The sequence below is a fragment of the Volvox carteri genome (genome assembly GCF_000143455.1).
Source record: "Volvox carteri f. nagariensis unplaced genomic scaffold VOLCAscaffold_48, whole genome shotgun sequence".
NCBI lineage: Eukaryota > Viridiplantae > Chlorophyta > Chlorophyceae > Chlamydomonadales > Volvocaceae > Volvox > Volvox carteri.
Window position 1 is genome coordinate 347,877 of NW_003307591.1, and position 12,016 is coordinate 359,892.

The 12,016-nt window shown below is 56.1% G+C and overlaps 2 protein-coding genes across 2 annotated transcripts; both read left to right on the plus strand.

Moving 5' to 3' along the window:
- Window positions 1–237: 237 nt before the first annotated feature.
- VOLCADRAFT_95953 (uncharacterized protein) lies at window positions 238–7,874 on the plus strand (the record flags this gene model as incomplete). Its single annotated transcript, XM_002955005.1, has 14 exons — window positions 238–305; window positions 683–744; window positions 926–1,181; window positions 1,448–1,712; window positions 2,028–2,316; window positions 2,650–2,883; window positions 3,081–3,213; window positions 3,563–3,958; window positions 4,785–5,027; window positions 5,336–5,646; window positions 5,937–6,068; window positions 6,212–6,273; window positions 6,455–6,804; window positions 7,666–7,874. Coding segments are annotated over 14 exons (3,009 nt in total), but the record flags the coding sequence as incomplete, so codon positions are not given.
- Window positions 7,875–9,955: 2,081 nt separating this feature from the next.
- On the plus strand, window positions 9,956–12,016 carry VOLCADRAFT_95954 (uncharacterized protein; the record flags this gene model as incomplete). Its single annotated transcript, XM_002955006.1, has 5 exons — window positions 9,956–9,992; window positions 10,711–10,829; window positions 11,118–11,224; window positions 11,342–11,346; window positions 11,814–12,016. 5 exons carry the CDS (start codon window positions 9,956–9,958, stop codon window positions 12,014–12,016), a joined length of 471 nt encoding a protein of 156 aa, XP_002955052.1.

The following is a 12,016-nucleotide window of genomic DNA, read 5'->3' on the forward strand; positions in this document are numbered from 1 at the left end:
TTCGGTTACGTCCTCCACCCACCTGCCCTGCCGTGTTTTGCTGTGTGCACCTCCAGATGAAGCCGTAGACATGGAGCCGGCACTCTCAGCAATGCAGCACCTCCGGCTGGACAGCCCTCGCTCCCGGCGCAACGGGGCAGCAGGGGCTTCCGCAGCGTCCTCCTCTCAGCCAGGCGATGTTTCCCTCGCAGCCCGCCTGCTGCCGGCTTTCTGCGCGTCCTATGACGGCGGCCGCAGCACCCGCCTCGACTTGCTGGACGGCGCAGAGCCTGCTGGGCTGCTGTTCACGCTCTACCTGCAGTATGGTGGGTTTGGGGATGGTCGAGGGTGATTCCGCGGTTCAGTGTCTTTGGGTACAGTGTATGGAGCAGTGCCGTGCTTCCCAGGGAGTGATGAGGGATGGTAGCTTTTTCACATGTACGCGCACGTTGCCTCATGCCATCTTTTGCCTGGCGCCGTACGTGCGTCGAAACGTGGTTCATCCCCATTGGGCCTCACAATCCTCCATCCGAATGCTGCTGAGCACCCACCTGCGCATTGGGCAATAACGCCACCTTTCCCGTCCGTCGCCCCAGTTCTTTCCTTCCGCTTGACGTTGTCTGCAACTCTGTATGCCTTACGGCCTCCAGCCTTCACCGTCGTGCGTTAGCCAGAAGTTGTCGCAACCTGCCTATCTGAGCAGGTGACAAGCCTGGGGCGTCTCTGGCGGCCAGGGTCCTTCAGCTGGGCTATCAGCTGTTCCAGGTGGGGGCCCTCTCCATGAAAATATTAGAAGCTTGCGAGGATCAGCGACATATGCCCACGACATGCACGGCTGGGTTACATCCCCATTCACATGCACCTACCTTTCCTCACTACCGACCATCTAAGCGTGAAAGCCTTGCAACCTGTTAGCGGCTATGTGCATCGATGCATATGGATGCAGGTACGCGAGTACGGCTGCTTGGCTGAGCTGGCGGCGCTCGCGGGTGCTACCGGCGGCTCTGAGGCTGGTCCGCAGTTTCTGCGTGGACTTGGCATCACATGTGCGCTGGCTCTGGACCGGCAGCTGGGCCGTGACGTGGTGGCCGTGACCGAGCGTGGCGTCGGAGCTGGGGTCGCTGCGGCTGGGTCTCGGAGAGCGGAGCGAATCTCTGAGGCCGCGGGCTGCTTCTTCCGGGCGGCTGCCAGTTTAGCATCGGGTGAGTCATGGGAGAAATGGGAGCTTGGAGCCGCGATGGTAATACTGTAAGATGTCTCCGGAGGATAAGAGAATTCTGAAGGTCTCTGCTGCCGACTCCGAGCTTTGAGCTGCTCCTTGAGAGGCTTCGAGCTGCGTAGCGATTGTGTAAGTTTTCAGAAAACTTTTAAGCCGTGAAAAGCTAAGCGTCCCCTCTCTCATCATGGCAAAGTTCGCGTTGTGCTGCAATCACACATGAAATGCCATCTTTAATAACCCCCGATGCAGATGCCGGTGAGACACTGCGGACTATCCTGGGCGATCTCCGTGTGGAGCTGGCGGGGGGCATCAAGCAGCACCTGACACAACACAAGGGCCCCGCGTCCACGGCGGCTGGCCCACAGAGCTCCCAGCAACAGCAGCGGCGCGAGGTGGCGATGCTGCAGTTACAGTTTTGTGAGGCTGTCATGCAGCTGTTCGAGCGGGAACGTGCACCCGAGGGCGCTGTCATATTCGCGGAGGCGGCTTTGGAGCATCTGCGCACGGCGTACGGGTGCGTGTGCTGGTGGGACCTACTTAACGGGGCTGGTTGCAGTGCAATGAACCTCGCTTCAGGCTGAGGGGTTTATTTGGAGACGGGGTTACAACTATGGCAACACCTTAAAACAAGACGACCTGGGAAGAGGAAGGGATTGGTTGCCGTTGCTTCAGACTTTCCGGTGTTTAAAATCCCCAGCTTTGGAAGCCCCCTCTTGATTCCCGGTGATTGATTACATGTGCATGCATGCAATGCATGGATGCTGTCCAACCTTTTTGCCCACCTTTTGGTGAAAAGGAGCCGCCTTCCGTTCGTTGTGCCACATTACAGCCCCGCAGTAGCCCCGGCCGCCGCATCCGCGGCAGCTGTCGCTGTGGTGGACCCGTCCGCGCCGCTCCTGCCCGGTGAAGACAGGCTGCTGCAGGAGGCCGCAGTGGCCACTGCCGCTGAGCGGGGAGCTCGGGAGGCCCGACTGTGGAGCAACATTTATTACTATTGCGTCGAAATGCGGCAGTACGACAAGGCGTACGGTGCACTGCTGGCCAACCCGCTGCACGAGGCGCGTCTGCAGAATCTGCGACACCTGGTGCATGCGCTGGCGCAGGAGGGCCAGCTGCAGGTGGGGAGAGATAGTCGCACTCCGTGTAAGATACTGACTACTGAGGTGGCGGGAAGGGGGCATGGAAGATGTCCCCAGGCCCTTCTGTTTGCTCGTGGCTTTGGATGTCGGCAAGCGCCATTTTGCTTATTGCATATGATTCCCCATTGCCATCCCGCCTGTGCGATGCTAGGGCACGCATGGCCTCCCAGCCGCCTGATGCTAGCGCAAGAGAGTCGCCATTGGCCCGTTCGGCTAGCTACACCATGAAGAGAAGGGACATGTGCGCAAGCAAGGTAGCATAGCATGCGCGGTGTAGCCAAGGACTCCGATTTACAATGCCCTACCCCGCAGACACTCTGTACGCTGCCGTTCGCGGGCGTGGCGGTGCTATCAGTCCCACACGTTTCCAAGGCCAAAGCAAGTGTCCGCGCATCTGGATCCGGAATGCAGTCGGAGCCAGTGCTCGGGGGGCCTGGATCTGGGCCTGGGTCATACCGGACCGTGTCGCTGCTCTCTGAGGTCCTGGACATGTTGCACCGCCGTGCACACAACTCCGACTTGTCTGAGCGCCCGCAGCCATATCAGGTGCGGCATAGTGGTCGACGAACAGGTCCCAGTGGACGTTTTTTTTGCCATCCCTAAATCAGTTGAATTGTGGCGTCGTTTGGTGACAGGATGCAAGGATATATGCACCACTGTGTTAAATTGCCGGCATAGCAGAATTCCGCATGTGCGCGCAGTGGGAACAATATGTTCCTGTGGTTGAATCCCCTTCGACACAGGTGTTGTACGACTTCCTGGTTTGTCGCGGGGACTTCAAGGGTGCGGCGCGTGCCATGAGCGCTTATGCCTGGAGACTGCGCGCGGAAGCCCCAAGCACGGCGGCGGCGGTGGCGGAGGCGCTGCGCGCTTACGGTACTTGGCAAAGGCTGCATGGGTGACCGCCGTCGCCAGGCTTGCCTGGCTGTCAGTTTGTCTGTCTGTTGTCTGCCCATCCGGTGCTCTCGTCTGTCCCCAGGTTGCGCTCTTACGTAACGTACGTCCTGAATGGTGCTGGCGAGCAGCTCGCCTGGATGATGTTGCGCTGTTTGTGTCTAGCTGTCCGCCCGTGACCATGCCAGACCATCCTTGCTCCAAGTTTTTGCCTGTGCCACCGATGCGTTATGGAAACTCATGCTCACATACCGCATATGGCGCACTTGCATTGAGCAGTGTGCCTTTTTCCGCCCATAACCTGTATCGTCCTTTCCCGTCTCGTACGAAGACGACGCGATCAACTGCCTATCGCTGCTGGACGCCAAAGACGCCTGGCTGGACCTGACGGACCCCTGGCTCGAGAACCTCGCGCCACACAACCGCACACAGCCCCCTGTGGCTGCGCGGCCGTCTTCCGGCCCCAGCGCCACAGCCGACGCAGCCAGCCCAGCGAGTGCTACTGTGGCGGCTGCCCCCGCGGCCAGCGCAGACAACGCCCTGCCGTTTGCCGTGGCTGGCCCAGGCGGCAACAATGGTTCCGGGTTGGGTGCACGCATGGGCAGGGCCGCTGCGTCCCGCGGGGTCCAGGCTGGCGAGAATGCGGCGCCGGTGGCCACTTTGCAGAGTCTGGAGCGTGAGCGGACCATGTTGCACTACTGTGCAATGGTGGCGGCGCGCGTCGCAGGTGCGCTTGGCGTGAGGGACTTCAAGCCAGGGCCGGGATTGTGCCTGGGGAGGCGGAACACATGAGCTTAGGGCGCTGTCCTGTATGGGTCCATTCCCGAGTCCCGAGGCTTTAACACACTACTTACAAAAGAATACTAACAAACACATGCAACTTGTGCGCCCTTGCCTTTGGTTCCAAACGAACAGTCTTCAACACGGGCAGGGTCTCTTAACTCTATGTCTCGTGTTTTACCGACCCTCTCTTTTTGGACATCCTATCATATTAAGGAGGGCATGTGGAGATTCCTGCCTACAGCGCTAATCAGCTGTGTGATTTGCCCAAGTCCCTGTCAACAGCACGCCGCAGCATCGCATGCTGCTGTTTTTGCAGATTGGGATTCTTCTGGGCCATTTGCACACATTTGGATCGTCACCTAGGATGGTTGAACACCGTATAAACAGCATACAGCACCATCCACCATTACCACACAGTACTACGCCATACGAGCTGCAAGCCTAAGGCGGTAGATTCTACCTTTTAGAATCCCTCCCCATCCTTTCACCCGGACATCCGTAGAGATAGAGGGTTCAGCGGTCGCCACCAATCCAACGTGCGGATTTAAGTTCATCAAATGTGACCTCAACTCCACATCTCAGCAGCTAGCCCTAATCTCATACTCCCAACAATGTCGGGGTCCACCCAATCCGGGACCTTAAACCGCGAACTGCAGTAGTGTCTCCAGACCAGACCGCTTGCGATTGCATATGCGGTCGCACTTGCTTCCCTTGGCGCGGAGGTCACAGCTGTTCCTTGCTCCTGTCATGTGGTGGTATCCTGTACCCAGGCCTGGAGCCGATGCGGCAGTGGGACAACGAGGATGCCATTCTGCGACAGCTGCTGCTCATGGGCCGCTATGAAGGCGCGCTGGCGCTTGTGGCTGGGTGCTACGGCGGCCAGGGTAGCGATGCATGGGCCAAGGCTCTCGAGGCGGTGGTTTCAGCGCTTGCAGCCCATTGCACAAGGCTGCAATTACAGGATGGAGGTGAGACGGGTTGTGCTGCTGGTTCTTTCCATGTACCTAATGAAGGTGGGGGAGCGGATTGAGGCTTGTTATTGGGGGCAGGAGCAGTCATGCCCAAGAAGTTGGCGGCCAGTCCTAGATCTTGCAACTGGTGAACCGCCTGGCGAGGGTCGCATGTGTGCTTACCAAGTACCAAAAAAAGCAGCCTCTGCAACGCGTTAATGGCTTTTTGCTGCAGATGTGCATGCCACGTTCAATGCAGCAACGGTGTTGTTCCGGTCTGGGTAGCCAGCATTGAGCTGCAGGCTTTCACCCGCCATGGCGACGTGCGTGCACTACAGGGTCTCAGGCACCACACACCCGCATTCATGCAGGTGTCCCAACCGGTGGTCCACCGCTGCCGCCCACGGACCTCTTCACGGAAGACCCCGACGGCGGTGACTCTGCCTCCGGCTTGGGCGCCGCCAGCGCCGCCGCAGTTGCCGCAACCTTGGGAGGCCGGGCCGCGCCGCTGTGGGCGAAACTACGGCAGCTGCTGATGCAGGTGGCTGAAGCGGACGCCGCTGCGGAGCAATACGGCGGCGGGATACGCGTAGCCTGGCTGTTGCGTGACGCCGCGGCGGAGGCTGTGCTGCGTACTGATCCACGGGCCGATCTGCCTCAGTGGCTGCTGGACATGTTCCTGGTGGGACCCTGGCTTACTTGCGTCCTGATCGTGTGCTGTAAGGCGGGGCCGGTACATGCATGCGCCGTGCCGTATGCATACCGTTTTGTCCTCCTCCCTCGATATCACAGCCCCAAACCCCCGTTCCGGCTCTTCCTTGCTCTCCTGCCTCGCCTTTCATCCATGCCGCTTGTCCGAACAGCCTGTTCCGGTACTCTTCCTCCGCTCCTTGCGGTTCTTGAAAATTTATATAGCCGATATTCTCCGCGTCCTGTGCATGCTACGTCTGTCCCAATCGCCAACACCGGCAGGCTGAGCCCGGCAGCGGCATGGCGGCGGCGCCATCGTCTATGGGCTCCTGGGCGTGCGGACCTGCATTTCTGCTATCGCTGTACCTCCGACATGACCGACTCGTAGCGGCAGTGGAAATGGTGACTTCCCAGGTGGAGATGTGGAATGGCGAGGATGTGCTTAAGCGTCGCCGACATTGCGCAGCATGGATGCCGTACCCGCAGGTAATAACCACGTCAATCCGCGGTGCTCCCGTCGCACCTGCTGGCTGATCGGTTTCTCGCTCCCCCGGCAGGCAAATAGTGCTGTGCTGAACTGCTGGTTCCAGCCTAGGATGCTTCTCTCTTTTTTTCCCATGTGCGCGCCGAGGCCAAGCTGAGCCGACCGCTTGTTTCGGCGCCTGCATGTGCCCATGTGGCCCGGATCAGATATTAGATACCGCTAGGGGTAGCTCGGGTGGGCTCGGGCGGTCCATATTTAACTTGTCCGTCAATGACGGACCCCCACTGCCGCTCTTCACGACACACCCCGGCATCAGAAGCAACCCCCTTGCCATGGTGCGGAACCACCTTGCCCTGTATTACGCGGCTCCACAGCTGGAGCTGCTCCACACCAAGCTCACCATTGCGCAGCAGTTGGGTCAGGAACGCTCCGTGGCGCTGCTGGAGCAGCTGAACGCGGCAGTAGCGACCCACTTGGAGCTGGTGGGTACGGATACGGAGGGTCTGCAGGAGGCGCTCCGGATCGAGGGTGGCGGCGGTAGCGGTGGTGGTGATGGCTTTGGGGCTTTGGAGCCCCGGGGCGGTTTGCCGCTTCTGCTGCCTGGGCTTTCCCCTAGAGCGTCGCCAGCTATCGGCGCGGCGTCGCCGATGTTTGGGTTGGCAGTGGGTGGGGGCTTGCGGTTGTTTGGGATGTCGTAAGCGGAAACTGCTTCTTGTAGTGGCGGGGTGACTAATTGTGGTGCTTGGTGTTGAGCATAGAAAGTGGGGTAGGGAAATATAGTAAGCTTCAATAGTGGGCAGGGGGTCGTAGGCGAAGGGATGTAGGTCAGATGGTGACAGGTTAGTTACGGCGAATAGCGAAACGAGGAACCTCCAATACTTGACTCCCACATGATCCGCGTGTGCTTTAGTGCCTTTAATCGTTTAGCATTGCGGCAGGCAGCCCACATGCCGGGGCACTCGGGCTCACCGGCCGCTGCTCTCCTGACGTGAAGAGTTTGCTTGAGGCAGGGGAAGCTGTCCAGAGATTGTAGCTAATACTTGATGGCATTTGCTTCGTTTTGGACAGGCCCTCACTTGTTCGCGTAGATACGGGTATTGATATGTTGTAGTGTGGGGCGGACTTGTTTAATCATGCGGCGCAGCCGCGGGGCTAGGAGGACTTGGGTGTCGCATGAAGTATTTCTGGGGACAAGATCTTCGGGTACATAATCCATGGGAACTTAGGCTTGGCCAAAACTGGGTTGTGGAAATGGGTTGAACGCCGACCGGGCTGCGGACTTTCGCTTCGGGGTTGGGTTTCCTGCCTGGGGAAGGAAAAATGTTTAGGAAGGACCCATTAAAGACGGTCGCGAACTGATTGTGAGGGGGAAGGTACGCATCCCTGTTTTGTTTGTGCAACATGTGCATGAGTTGTTCTGGTTCTTGGAGTGTGTCAACATCTTTCTTGTGGGGCATAGAGCCGCTTGCTCGACAAATGCTGCCCGCAACCCAAATTAAGGCATTATATGTTTGTTCCTGCCTGCAGTACGCCACGTACTGCATACCAAGGACGGTGTGAAACACGGTACCTCGCCACCTAGCTCCAAGGACCGCTGCCTCTATGACTCAACGCGGTGTGCATGTGACATGGTGGTACTGCCGCTTGTAGCTCAAGGCCTGCGTTTTCACAGGCGAAAGTTCTCACCAATGACTTCGCGTCTCGTTACCAGTACCAAACCAGGCTGGAAGGCGTAGCAGGCAATCGCACTTTTGAACGGAGTATGCGCGTAATTTTCGCGAGTATTTTCGCGAGTACACTCGTTTTTGATAACCCGATTCCCAATGGTCAGATGCTGCCCATCACGGATTCACTTCCCTCAAACAGCGATAAGGTCCACGTTGCCAGCATCCTCATGATACCCTTTATAAAGTAGCTTCAGTAGTTAGGCACCGATCCCTTCCGTTTTTATTCTTCAGCTCAGCCCCTAGTTCCCCTACCAGGGGCCAGCAGCAGGCTACTCTATCCATCAGTTGACTGTCCATGCTCAGCAAACTAGGGTAGCCAGCTTCTCCTTGGCCAAAAAGGGTTCGGCCCAGTCGCCCCATAGTAACTGGAGGGTCACCGATCGGTAACCTTACCGGCCGGTAATCACCAACCGGTAACCTTATCGGTCGGTGAATCCCCAGTTACTGGGTCGTTATATCGGTTCCCTTACCGGCCAGATACTGAAGCGACTAGTTACCGACCGTTTTGGTAGGGTTGCCGACTGGTGACAAGCAAGGATGATCCGAATGATCTCCATAAAGGAACTTGGCGACAAACGCAGAGGAGTAACTGCCTCCCAGCCATCGCTTGTCGCCAGGCTTGCAGCGGCATAAATAAGAGCCGATTGTATAAAATTCAACCTTTATATTTCGAGTTGCTTTTTCCGGGATGTGAATTCCCGCGCGAACACGGTGCACAAGGTTTTTATAGCGTACTCCTATATACATCAAGTTGCGGCCACGAAATTGTATGTTATGTAGCTCTTCACTAAGACTACTTTTGGGCCGACTCGCGCATGAATGGCTTCAAGTGGAAACGCCCTGTCAGGGAACCTAAAACTTTCGTAAACTTGACCCAAGCTTTAAAATTTAATTATGTGTACAGAGTATGTTAAGTAAATCAAATATACATGGGCAGTCTGGCTAGGAGTTGAGCAGTCTTGCTTGAGCAGTTGGAATGGATGGGCTGAAGTTTCACGGAGTTGCGGAGTGTGGCAGAGCCGAGCGGTGTATATTTCATTATTGCTGATAATATTTAATTTGTATGGTATTCGCGATGGTGAGTTGAGGATGCGTTTTGAGGCCGGGGCCGCCTGGGAAGCCAAGGCACGGGCCCCGAAAGCTACTTACGCACAGATGTATGTTAATTAGTTCTTCAGGGATTGATGGAGAGATGTATTAGCTTCTAGATGCAAACCTTCGCTATGAGCAATCTTCGCGCACAGATGTACATGAAGAATTCGATTCTTTGGTGAATCGAATGGGAATTGTAACAGCCTTTAAATGCAATTCTCAGTTCAGCGTTCACGCGAGTTCATCATGAGACACGACGACGACTGACTCACTGACTGACAGCTGTGAACCCCGGGGCCCGTGGTATTTGCTAACGTCAGAGTCTGACGCCACAGAATTGCGCCACTGTTGATGTTAAGGCGGGGAAGGATGCTGGCGAAAAGCCGCCGTAAGCATAACACAATGACTGGTGTGTATGCCCACGGCATGCCAGCCAGAGCGAGCAGACGCACATGGTCCAAATCCTAAGCATGGGCGGATTGCCGCTCACTGCAGCAAGCTGGATGGCAGAGTCGGGCGTTTTCCTTGGCCCATAATGTGGACAACAACAGTACTGATTACAACAGGTGGAACAGGTGCAGATTTTCCAGCCAGCCGCAACTCTCGCCTCCTTTTGGCAAGAACCACCTGTTTTATGCCATAGAATATGGCGTATCAGCTCGGACGCAATCTTGGACCCCAAGGCGAAGACGTCTTTGGTGACCGACCGTTCATCCCGGGAATTGAAATGACGCTCCGTGCAGGAATAGAGAGAAAGGCGTTCCAATGGTATAAAAAATTACGCATAGGATAATATGGATCCGTCTGCAACCCAATTTCATTCAATTAATAAATAAACAAAAACGATAATCTCCTCTATACACCACCGGTGTTTGTTCAATCACAGTGAACTATTTCTTCTTCTCTTCGATAGCATTGTGTGGCAGCTCATCCTTGCCAAAGCGAGCCCAGCGATGTCCCATCACCGAGCGTTAGCCGCCACCCTTGTAATTTTGATAATGCTTCTGGTATTTGCGGGGTTCCAGGTGTTAGGTGGTAGGTGAAAAAGGGCGCGCAGGACCCGGGGTCCTGTGACGGCATGTGCGCGGCCGAATACTGCACATGATGCACATCGTAGCCGCTGCGGCACAAGCAGTGCACAGTCTGTGAACGTATGTATGACCTGGTTTCCACAAAACCATATGAAGACCCGCGCCATGCGTGTTTCGCCAGTGGCTACGCGGTTTTTTATTTTCGGGCTGCGTACAGCCTTAGCCGACAGATAGACCCGCGGGTCACTCGCTTAAATAAAATCTCGTATCGCACATGTTAAAGCCGAGGTGGCCGTTTTCTTTTTAAAGCCCCGAAGGACTACCTGCCGATGTCCCACCCAAAACACTTCAGTCTGTTATCAATCCTTACATAGATACTTCTCACCGCCATTGCAGATTGGAAACATAATCCGCCTGATGATGCACTGACATTTCAATATTTACTTTAACACCACCGCGCAATTGTTTCGGAGCGTCATTATTGTAGCCCCGCCCGTGCAGCATGCGCACAGCACTGCATGCGACCCCAAGACCATTTCCAACTCCAGGCTGCTCCCCGGGAGCCATAATGGGGAGCCATCCTGTGTGAAATACGTACACAGTGCCACAAGTAAGAATTCACCCAAGGCCTGTCGCGTTCCCTTCCCACATCTCACCGTTCCTAACCGTTTCTAACCGTCCCACTACTTCTACCCGTTACCCGCTGCCCCCAACTGCCACAGTTGTGGACATCGCTCTTTGCGAGGAGGCCCGGCAGAACCTCCCCGATAACCCGGAAGTACAGGCCTTCACGCAGTGCGCTAGGGGGAGCAGAAACTTGAGCGCCAGCTGCTGCCGTAAGGTGCGCTGCCAAGAAGGGGGAGCCTCTGCATAAGGAGCAGCGTGGAAGTCTGAGGAGAGGATACGATGAGTGTTGTTTTTCCAAAAAGAGGGTTTTCGCTGCCGACGGTGTTCAAAGGAAAAGCGTAACCGATGAAAAGGGGAGAGAACCCAACCCGCCGCAACTCCGCAACCGGGAACCAATTCTCCCAACCAACCGGCACCCACATAAGGCTAACCACCCGTGTTACAACTCACCTGTCCTTGCCGCACTCGCCTTGCGTCTCCTATCGACACACTCCTGCTGCAGCTGCTTCCCTTCGTCAGGTACTACGACTGCCTGGACGAACCAATCTACAGGGCGGCGGCTGAGGGTTACCTCCGCGGTGTGACCACAGTGCAGACCATTTTGGACCAGTGCGCCCGGAAGTAGGCAGCAGGGGAGCAAGAGCGGCGGCAGCAGAGCGTAGGCGACAGCCCGGCGGTCGCTTTTGCGATCCTGCTACTGCTTCTGCTACTGCTACCACTGGACAGAACAGGTAAGAATTCTAGGTGATGCGGTTTCTGTAGCCGCGCACGCGCGTAGCTGTATATGATATGTATAGTTGTACATATGAGCCAAACCAAATGCCCGTGTATACTTGCTTTGCTCAGTTCCTGGATCCGTTTTCTATCCTTATTATAAAGCGGGAGTGGGAGATGGTCTTTACTGCATGGTTAGTACTACCACATAAACGTCGGCGTTGCTGCCTATTTGAAGTCGACTTAATGACATTCTGGTAGCTGTTTGAATGGCTTTCTTAAACCAGAGCGTGCCTGCCGTAAACCTATCAAGCAATATTTTACAGCTATTCTCTGCTTCCATGATTCTAGAAGAAAGTCAGAGACTTACCGAAGCTGTTATGCTTACGTAATGGTTCCACCAAATGATTTTTGCGTTACATGTCCGGTGGGCCCACTCCACGCCACTCATTGAACACGGGTCCCACCTCGCTGTCCTTCGCAGGGGCCATACACCCCACCAATCGACATGGCCGGACGTCGTGTGAATCAGCAGAGTCGTTCATTGACGTTGGCGAAGGAGAGGTTAACAGTATCTCTAGCCAGCACGTAGGAAATTACTTTGGAGGGTGGCGGGAACATGCTGAACATGGGAACATGCGGGAACATGCTGAACATGTGCTCTGGGCGGCCGCGGTCTGGCTATGA